Source organism: Oryzias melastigma, linkage group LG3, assembly GCF_002922805.2.
Source record: "Oryzias melastigma strain HK-1 linkage group LG3, ASM292280v2, whole genome shotgun sequence".
NCBI classification, from domain to species: Eukaryota; Metazoa; Chordata; class Actinopteri; order Beloniformes; family Adrianichthyidae; genus Oryzias; species Oryzias melastigma.
Genome location: NC_050514.1, coordinates 15778038 through 15789004, shown reverse-complemented (window position 1 = coordinate 15789004; position 10967 = coordinate 15778038). Strand labels below are relative to the sequence as shown.

The following is a 10967-nucleotide window of genomic DNA, read 5'->3' as shown; positions in this document are numbered from 1 at the left end:
TGCCAATCAAATGTAACGACCCATATATTAAACACATGTTTTTACAAAATATGAACCCTCTCACCTCAGTATTATAAAACAACGATTTGTGACTTTTTTTGTATGTCTATGTATTTTGAGCCCAGCGGTTTGTCTTTTCTAGAGTTCAGTGCTGCACAGTGACACACTCAAGCTTCTCACTATTTTGGCTTTGAAGTTAGTAGAAGATAGTTGATTTAGTGTAATGTCAGCAGCAGCAGAAAAAAACAACAACAAAAATCTACATTTTACAGATAAATAAGATACATCTTACTAAAATCTAAACAGCACTAACTAAATAATATTTAAAAAATATATATAAACTATGCATATGTGTACAAGAAATAATTTTTGCAAATACAAATCACTAATCAAAGAAGCATAGGCTCTCTTGAGAGGTTTCTTAGTGGTACATAAACTAATGTTCAATAAACTAGTTCAATAGACATAGACAGTGGATACACATAAATGTATCTGTGGCACAAATGGAACCCCATAATTGTTGACAATGTTCTTTTTTTTGCAGATGTAGATTCCATCTTTAGTTGTGTTTCATTTACTAATCTTTCTCATGGGTGGTGGTGGGGGGGGGTGTATCTGGCACGTTCATGTGCACAAGAACAGCAGCTAAATGTTTTATCCTTTACAGTGATGGCCAAGAGGCCATCACTGTAAAAAAAAATGAATTTCAATGTGGGGTCATCCTTATCACAGTTGTTTTTCTCTACAGATTCTTCTTGGTGGGGGAGAAAAAAGGGTGTTCGAGAGCCTCTTCTGGGGTGATGCGTTTCTTCGGATCAAAACACAGCATCTGTTTAAGAAGGCCGACAAACTGCCTCACTTCCTGCATACGAGTCTTATCGTGATAGTTTTGTATCAGTTCCTCAAAGCTGGAGTAGTATTTACTTAGGTCCAATTCAACAGTGTCCTTGATTTTATCCATATGTTGTTCAGGTGTGTCCAACTTCCACATGCTTACACAGTTCCGCCGAACTCGGGTAAAAAATTTGGTGGTGTAGACTCCCTGATCTAAAAGAGCATCTTCCGGCATGCCATGCAAATTCACCATGGTTCGGATTACGTTATAGTCACTATCGCGTGGAAATAATGATCTTCCCGTTAACAGTTTAGCTAAAATATGACCGAGTCCCCACATATCAACTTTTTCATCTAATGGGAGACCCAGCCTGACTTCAGGAGCTCTGTATGAGATGGTCTGAATAGTGACTCCCGTTGTTAGTTTATTTGAATCTGTTGCCAAACCAAAGTCAATCAATTTTACCCGAAGAGGTTGTGACTTGTGGTCAACCAACATGATATTATCTGGTTTAATGTCAGTGTGAGCCAAACCAATGCTCTTCAGGGCTCTCAGGCCAACAAGAAGCTGAGTAGAAACCTCTTTGATTTCAGGGATACTCAAAGGAGAGAAGTCTCTATGAGTCATAAAACGATGGAGATTTCTATCTAGCAGTTCAAACACTACACAAGCATGTCTTTTATAATAAAAGCTGTCAATGCACTTGACTAAGTTGTTTTTGTCAGCATCGATCTTCTGAATCTTCCTCATGGCTTCTAGTTCCATTACACCTGCATGCTTGTAATTTTTACTGATGATTTTAATTGCTACATCTTCCTTTGTTCCCAACGATTTACCTTTCACCACCTTTCCGAAAGATCCTACACCCAGGAACTTTTCCACTTTATATGTCTCCTTGGAGCCTTGAATAAAAAAATCCTTTTTTCCTCGAGTGAATTCCTCCACTGTTTTTGTGAGGCTTCGATCATTTTTCATGGGGCGTAGTTTTTTCAATTCCTTTTCAAGATGGTTTTGAAAATCTCTTGAAGTAGAACCTACTGGTGAGGAACTGAGGTTGCTGTTAAACCCACTTAAAAAGAAGCTCCTTTGCGATGAACTGTGAAAATCACTTTTAGTGAAGCTAAATTGTTGACTCGCAAATGACTGTGAAACTCTTCTGCTGCAGAAATTGGTTGCAGTGAAGGCAAAAGACTGTAAAATTCTCTTGCAGAAAAAACTCATTTTGTCTCTAGTAGAAGTTTGAAGTAGATTGGTAAACTCTTGAAGTCTTGTAGTACGAAGTCACTTGTTTGAAGTTGTGTTGAATTTTTTAGTAAAACGCCCGTGTTAAAGGTTTCTGATAATCGGAGCCACTGACGTTATAACGTGTCATCTTGTGACATAACACAAAATATGATGTCACATTACATAATTTTTCTTCCAACATGTCACATTTTGTACATATTTTGGCTTTGATGACATCACAACCCCGGGGCTGTCATGTCATGTGATGTCATCAAAGCCCTGTCAGTTCTGACATCAATCATGTCATGTGATTTCTACCCAGTAATCTGAATTTCAAAGTGAATAAATCCATTGAATAGCAGGTTTACATCTTCTTTGCCTGGTTTCTTCGTACTTCCTCCATATTTTAAGCAAGGTTTCTGTGAAAAATTTCACATGAAGACCACAACTTTTCTCACTTTTCCCACATATATTTAAGTATAGCCATTTTTCATCTGTGGAATATGCACACGTGGCTGCGTGACACAATCTTTAAGAGGCGTTGAGGCAATGTGTTCCTTAATTAAAAAAAAAAAAAATCAATCCAATATACAGAATCTGATGAAACAAAAGTTTCTAATGTTTACTAAGGCTTCTTCAGTAACATAACTTTTGTTGTTTTTGCTTAATTTGTTTATTAAACTGGGCTGCACGGTGGCGCAGTGGTTAGCGCTCTTGCCTCACAGCGAGAAGGCCCCGGTTCGACTCCCGGCTGGGACCTTTCTGTGTGGAGTTTGCATGTTCTCCCCGTGCATGCGTGGGTTTTCACCGGGGACTCCGGCTTCCTCCCACCGTCCAAAAACATGCTTCATAGGTTAATTGGTGACTCTTAATTGCCCCTAGGTGTGCATGTGGGAGTGGATGTGTGTGATTGAGGCCCTGAAACAGACTGGCGACCTGTCCAGGGTGTACCCCGCCTTCGCCCTTCAGTAGCCGGGATAGGCTCCAGCACCCCCGCGACCCAGAAAGGGACAAAGCGGTCAGGAAGATGAATGGATGTTTATTAAACTGACTCTTTTTAACATTCACTGTCTAGTTTTTAAAGGTTTCTTTTGGCCTTATTTAACTTCTTAAGACTCAAGGTAATATTTAAGCTAACCCTCTACAAAAGAAGTCACAGAACCCCAGTCAAGCAGAATTAACTTCTGTGGTAATATAACCAAACTGCGGCCCATGCAGGGGCCCTATGCAACCCATCAAACTTAAACTAAAATGAGAAGAAAAGACACAGTGCTGAAATATAAAAATCCTAAATTTTCTTCTTTTTAAATAAATATATTAGTTTTCAATCCAAATTTTAGCGTGTTTTGTCCAGATTCCATGTTATTTCTTTCTCTAACAATTTGGATTCCAAATCACTCCATGCATCTGCTCCTCTTCCATCAAATTTTAGAAGCCTTTGTGACAAGTCAAAAAGTTTCCCTCACCTGGGTTAAGGTGGAATTCAGGGTTTGTACCTTTGTTTCCTAAACCAAAAACAGCAATTAAAATCTAAAAAAAAAAAAAAACTTCAAAAATGGATGTGGTTGTTTTGAAAAGTGAAGAATCTCATATGAACATAAGTACACAGAGTTAGCTTGCATTGCCCCTCATCCCTTTGTTTGCACTCTCTCATGCTAGCTTACAGCTAACGTGGCTAGCAACCATGAGCTATCCAGCTGCACAATTTTTGGCCAAATAGTAGCTCTGACAAAGTAAACATAGAAGTAATCTAATGAATGTATCTGAGGAAGAAGCTTGTTGTCTGCAAATTGTACTTTCTACGTAACTACAAGATTTTTCAAATGGCTTTTTATATCCACTCTTATTTGACCACAAGTTGAATAAAGAAATAATAAAACATGCAATTTTAAGCTTACATTTCTTTACATGTGTCCACCATCATGAGGAAAAATGCTGTTAAAAACACCCAAAACACATTTTTTATTGGAGTGAGTCTTCACACCGAATTTTTTTTTTGTCTTGGTCTGTCATCTCCTGTGCCCCCTCTCCTATGTGCGACCCCCTTCCCAACAGCAGCCTCTGTATGGGTGTTCCAAGCTACTGATCAGAGTTTTGGCAGCAGATATCAAACAACTTCTCTGGCAGGTGTCCTCTGACTCCTGCCACTAGTCGGGTTTCAGGACCAGGAGATAACCAACACACTCTTTTAATAATTCAACACAGATTGCCATGCTTGTTGCTGAAATCCCTTCTGCGTTTCACAGCTCTGACTTCTCACCCAGGCATTGGCTGTTAGCAGTCTTACCTGTGCGGCTGTCTGGTCAGGTGTGGTTGCAGGTCTGCAGACTGTAGGCCACATGTGAGGGATCTGGTTCAGTTTTCTGTGAATACTGACTTTGTAGTGCTAGAAAAATGGGACTTCGACCACGCCGGTTATTTTGCTTCGGAAACATGTTTTTTCCACAAAATTAACAAGAAATATTGTTTTGAAGTTTTTTTTATTTTTTTGTAGAAAAACCTAAAATGTGGTCGTCAGCAGCTCTTTACACGTGTATCTTGTTTGGTGAGTATCTCTTTGTTATCATACATAGTTGACATGCCAAAAAGTTATTTTAAAAAAATATTTAAGAGCAATACTTTAGTTATTTTTTTAAAAAACTCTTAAAAAATATTTAAAAATGTATCTTATTTTGAAGATGTTTTATCGTTGTCTGCAGGGATCATGCATGATGTCGATCAGGCGGGGTCAGAGAGCAAATTCATACAAAGAAAGTCCTATCAACCACCAGATGAAATGACCAAACAGCAAGAGGACTTGCAGAAACTTATTGATCAAATTCACTCGTTGTCCAGTGGAAACACGCGCAGCTTCAGCATCCCTTCCACAGAGGAGAACCCCAACTATGATGAAATCCTGAGCCAGCTCTCTGCTCTAAACTCACCGCTGAGGGAGAGATTCATGGAGGACTTTCCCAAAATGTTCGTTTGTATTCTGTCTGGGAGACAGGACTGTGGACTGGAAGCAGAGCTGATCAAAACTGCCTCGCTGGAGTTTGGGCCCCCGCTGCTGTCATTTTTATCGTCTCTGAGATCGCAGACCTGCACCTCAGAGACCAGTAATGAAGCACTACGAGGCCTCTTTGGGACCTACGCCACAATACCGGATTTAAGTAGTTTTGAGCAAATAATTCTTAAAATTCTGTCAAGTCTTTCTGTCTCTGGCAGTCTGAAGAGTATTATGAATGCACTCCTGGATGCAACTGCCAGATATGTGCTCCAGTTTATGGCAATAGTTGTGGAAGTGCCTATGGAGTATATCAGGATAGCTTTACAGTTTGGAATTGAAATCCCATCGTTTGATAAAAAACAGACCTGTTCACAAGGTAAGAAACCTCTATTAATAGATTTTTAAAAAATTATATGTTGTAAATTATTGCAAGACCTGCCATTGCACATTTTTCCCACTTGTGAGATTATTTTCCTTGTTCTGCAGGAGATCTCAAACAGCTGATTATGTGGTGAGTCAGTTATTCATGCAAATGTTTTTTTAATGACAGACTCAATGAAAAACTTTGTTTTTGGAATTAATTCTCTTAAAAAAGTCACATTTTTATCCAAATCTTTCATACTTTAATTTTATGCAATTTCAACTCCTGGAAACACATTTTAAATCCTAATTTTAACAATTAAGAGACAGCTTTTGACCAGCACTGCTCACTGTTGTTCAGAAATGAATCCGTTTTCAATCCTTACAGAAAAAGTAAACCTTAAGTAATCTTCAAACTTTGAGGTATTTTTTTTAATCATTTGCATGCATACTTTATTAAATGTAAGTGACTATTTGCACATAAATTTCTAAACACGTGCAGCCAGTGTTGAACTTTTTTCTTGGCCGCATGCAGCTAGAGGACGGGTTAGGGTTGATATGTGTGACCAACGACATCATTTAGCCGTAGACGCATTTATAAATATGCAGCAATGTGCATAATGTCGCAACATGATTTTAAATCAGTTGTTGTGCTGGTTGCGTGTAAATATGTGCAAATAACATCAGCCCTGTCAAAATGCATATTGCATTACTTTGTCAACAACTAAGTCATTTCATTTTAAAAAGTTGTAACTACTTCAAAGGCTGGTGTTAAAAAGTTACTCAGAGGAATTCATTAGAAGAATGAAGACGGTAAATGTGCACAAAAAATATAAAGAAATGCAAACGTTTTAATTATTTGATTTAATTTAAATTGGATTTTGTAGAGATGTCTGATGCACACATATTATTAAGAATGTTTTCACTTTATAACAGAAAACTATAAATATAAATAACCTCTTCAAAGATTGGAAAATTGAGTTTTTCACCAATTACTTGTGTTTGACGAAAGTATCTTGTGTGTTATTAGGTGTTAACAATTTTACTATTTTTTTAACTTAAAAAATGTTTTGAATTTGAACAAATTTTGCTTGTTTTTTTTCTTAATTCTTTTATTTAAATGCCCTGGTTTTGCATTTATAAACCTTTAAATTATGTATCAAAAGTACAAGCACATTGGTTATATTCTCAGGGAAAGAAAGCCTGTATAAAATACTTATGAGTGTTTACATATGTTATGTCACCACTAATGTTTGTGAAATGCTTGTTTTGTTTAGGGGCATGAAGAACAATGTGAGCTGGTCCTTCAGCGCTCCGTTTATTGAAATCCTCCTGGAGAACATCTTCCCTTTAGAACAATCAACGGTGTCTTATCCAGGGTCGGAGTGCCAGGATCCTACTAGTGTCCAGTTCCAACGCACCACCTCTGATCAAACAAATGACACTGCGATCAACCATGAGATCATGTGTGATCAAAGCAACCTGACCAGTCTCAATGAAACTCTGTGCGCTGATGTTTTGTCCGGTGCAGGAGACGAATCTTCTGCCTCCATCTTGACTTTGTGTCAGGTGCTCAGCAACCTCAGTCACAATCAAGTGGAGCTGACATGGAGGAACATGTGCTACTTCCTTCAGGCTCTGGTTTCTCCCTTCAGCACCAGATCATCTGTCTGCAGCGCCGAGGACTCGGTTCCTTTCAGTGTCATCACGTCTCTCCACGAGTTTCTCCCCGTCACTCCTGCTCCTCGGCGAGTCGCCAGAGGGGCCTCGAGCCTCCGACAGCTCGTCTGCGACTACAGCGGCTGGCTGGCGAACACCACCGTGGATGCTGGCCTTGTGTCCCTGTGCAGCGACAATGATCACGCTGAGTTTGTGCGGCAGGTGTGCAACAATGCCACTCTGATGAAAAAGCTGCTCTCGTACCCGATGAACAGCTGGTTGTATGGATACTGTGGAAACTCCTCAGCAGATGTTGGGTACCTGGTGAGCCAGCTCTGTGTCTATGAGCAGTGGCTCAACCAGCCCACAGAGCCAGTGGACCCCGCCCTGATTAATTTCTGCGTGAGCTACGATAGCGTTAGACTGACTCAGCTGATGTGTGAGCACACCGGATTCTTGATGCTCATAATGTCCAACCCTGACAATGGGAGGTTCATGCCCAATTGCACAAACTTGCCTCCTCCTCCACCAATCTCTAGCCTGGACCCATTATCACTGGACTCATGTCAGTACTCAGAGTGGCATGATTTGAGTCAAATCACCACAGATATTTTATCAAAGTGCATCATGTTTGATCAAACTGGATTCACGATGGAGGTTTGCCTCAACAAAACGTTTCTGAACAGTCTACTTCAAATCAAAGACAACGCCTGGCTGGAGATGCACTGCAGTACCTCTTTCATCCCCTCCACTCCGGATCCCAACCCGGCCTTCAACTTTGCAAACTGGTGTGACTACCAGACGTGGGGACAGAAGCAGGTGGATAGCTCAATCGTAGCCCTCTGCTGGCAACACGACCCCCAGTCCTTCAACGACAACGTCTGCTGCCAGCGCTCAGTTCTGGAGAAGCTGCTGCAGGACTCTCAGAACACATGGTTGTCCTCAGCCTGCTCCGACACGTCGGAAATAACCTTAACCCCACAGGTGGGTGCTCTCTCTGAATGTAGCTGACGCCCATTTTATGATTAAACATCTTTTTTTGTTTTTATGAAAACAGTCAAACTTGAACCCCATAGACACTAATAATATCTCAATGAAACTCAAAATGTTTACAAAAGTGGAGTTCAATTTTTTATTGATTTTTCAAAGAGTTTTCTATTATACGTTGATGGAATGGAGACTGGAATTTTTCAAATGCATAAAGGAAGTAGTTGGTATAATTACTCTTTAGATTTTAATATAGAAAAATCAATTTTGCCTAAAAACTCAAAGATGCCATTTAAGTTTTGCACCCTACTAGGTTACATTTCTGTAATTTATCATTTATTTTCACAATACTGTATGTCATATCAGTTACTAAACATGACAACATACACAATTATAACATCTGATTTATCTTTATGGAATGTGTATTAATTTATTGGTGATTCTACATTGACCTTTAAGAGTGGCTGTGTGGTTGTTTTTCTCAAACACTTTGGCTCTAAAATGACCTATAGCATCTATTTAAAAGCAAAAATTACTATTTTTATTTTTTTTCCAGATAGCTGGAAATAAATTCAGCCATTAAAGGGTTAAGATGGACCTGTCCTCTGCCCAGAAATAGCTGAGCAGAACTCCAGCAACCTACTCAAAGGGTGCTTAAAGATGGTCTTTGTTTCTAATTGTGCAAACTTTGTTTAAGTTTAAATAAAATGCACGTATCAGTATGATGCTTAAACGAAGTTGGAAAAGGCAAAGACAAATTTTCCCCCTTCTTTAACCTTTCATGCCTGAATTTATTTCAAATTATATAATAAAATCTTTGGTGTTTTTACTGTTCAATGTGTTGATAAATTAAGTGGAGTGTGAAGGAGTCAATACACACAATCCATGAGAAAAATATGTTTGATCTCCAGCAAATAAACACAAATAGTGAATATTTTTTTTAAATGCAGTGCTAGTATTTTTTTTTTTTATCTTTTGGCATATGAAATCCATTTTATTATTATTTTGCTAAGTGTTTATTCCAATTTATTTTAGTCCAAATATTTTGATTTGAGGCAAATTATAAAAATGTAACTTTTATTTGCTTTTGTACTTTTATTTTAGCAAATGATGACATAAAGATGCAGTTTTCATACATACATGTCATCATACATACAGTTATTATTTGTATATTGTCAAATCAAAGTTATACATAGTTCATGTGTTCAGAAAACTTCATATATCTCATGGGAAATTGCATTTTTAGCTGAGCTCTGATCAACCAAGTACAACAGACAAAAAAAAATCAATATGCAACTAACAAAGAAAAAGAAATAAATGAAAAAAAGATGTGTTACAATACATAAAGAGCATTCTTTTTAATGAGTTCTCTGTTGTTTTTATTTAAGGTGTGCACGTACTCTGAGTGGACCCGTCCGGTCATTGTGGACATGACTGATGTAGCTCTCTGCTCGGAAATTGACCCGGATAACTTCACGTCCAAAGTCTGCAACAATGTCACCGTCCTCCAGAACCTGCTGGCCAATCAAGACAACATCTGGTTAATCGAGTACTGTGGCAACCATTCGAATCTAGCCAAAACCCCTGTTCCAGGTGTGGGACAGGGAACGGGCGGGACTCCATTCAACGCTACCAAGCAGTGCCAGTACTCCAGCTGGAGCGTCACCCCCCCACATGCAGCGCTGCTGGTTCAGTGCTGGGAGCACGACTTGTCCAACTTTGTCTCCTCTATCTGTTCCAATGCTGCCGTCCTGCTTTCTTTGTCGTGGGAGCCGTCCAGCATGTGGGTCAACAACATGTGTCAGACCTTCACCAACTACACCACAGCTCCCAACAACAGCAGCACTGCAGAGAAACCTGTCTGCATAGCAAAAGAACTGATCAAAGAGTTCAACTTGGTCTGCCCGAGCTTCTACATCTCAGACTGCCAGCCGTGCACCACTCAGAATAAGGTCCTGCAGATGATGGTGCGCTGCTTGAAGGCGAATCTGAGGACCAGGGAGACGGAGCTGATGACGCCGTCTGTGGCTAAAATGCTGAATGAAGCAGTCAGCACCACTATAGTGATCCTGCTGACTCTGGAGGACGCCCTGGGAACAACATGGCACGTCGGTGAGGCCATAAGGCCCAGTCTACTGCGCGCTGTAGTTGACTTTTTCAAGAACGAAAGCGACCCAGAAAAAAAGACAGTGTTGCTGCAGTGCTTCGGGGTAGGAACTACATTTTTGTTTTTTTCTGTGCAAGTCATGTTTGACAATAGCTCGCCGGTTGGAAATCAATCATGCAAATCATCGTTTTCTTTAACCTGATGTGGAAATTCATTAAAGGTGTTTTAATCAGTGTTATCTTAGAGCTGTTGACCTTTTCCCCCCTATCTGGTTACACTTGTGGCACTGATATCAGTTCACTGACTCTTCCTGTGCGTGTAATCTCTGAGATCTCACACCTGATTGGGCAGAGATTGATGGATTATATGCTATCTGTTAAACCGCCTTACAAAAAAAAAACAAAATTTAACTTTGTGTGTTTTTGTTGTTTACAGACTTTACTCAGCAGTTTGCTGCACACCACAAGAGATGTTACCAGTGATGAAATGTTTCTCATTAAGGTCAGACACACATTTTCTCTAAAGGTTTCTTTACTGTTTTTGATCAAAATAGAGAAAGAAATCATTCAAAACACACTCCAAAGAAAGTTGTGATTTTGGTGATTTTAACATGTTCTTGTAACATTTTTCTGATGATGCAGGACATTAATTAAGAAAATGAAGCTCCAAATTGCATTTCAGAGTATTTCTTTATACAAATGATGGTGAATCAGGAGTAGACAAATAAAAAAGCTGTTTGAAAAAGAGATTATTTGTGACAAAAAAATATTCTAAACTTCAGTATTATTTCCCTTTTTGTCGCATTG

At 39.3% G+C, this 10967-nt stretch overlaps 1 protein-coding gene across 1 annotated transcript; it reads left to right on the top strand.

Annotated features, from left to right (window-relative positions):
* Positions 1-4763: 4763 nt before the first annotated feature.
* LOC112160608 lies at positions 4764-10619 on the top strand. Its single transcript, XM_036216812.1, has 4 exons — positions 4764-5424; positions 5535-5559; positions 6686-8051; positions 9443-10619. The coding sequence occupies exons 1-4, from the start codon at positions 4764-4766 to the stop codon at positions 10361-10363; spliced, it is 2973 nt and encodes a 990-aa protein (XP_036072705.1). The 3' UTR covers positions 10364-10619.
* The last annotated feature ends 348 nt before the right edge of the window (positions 10620-10967 follow it).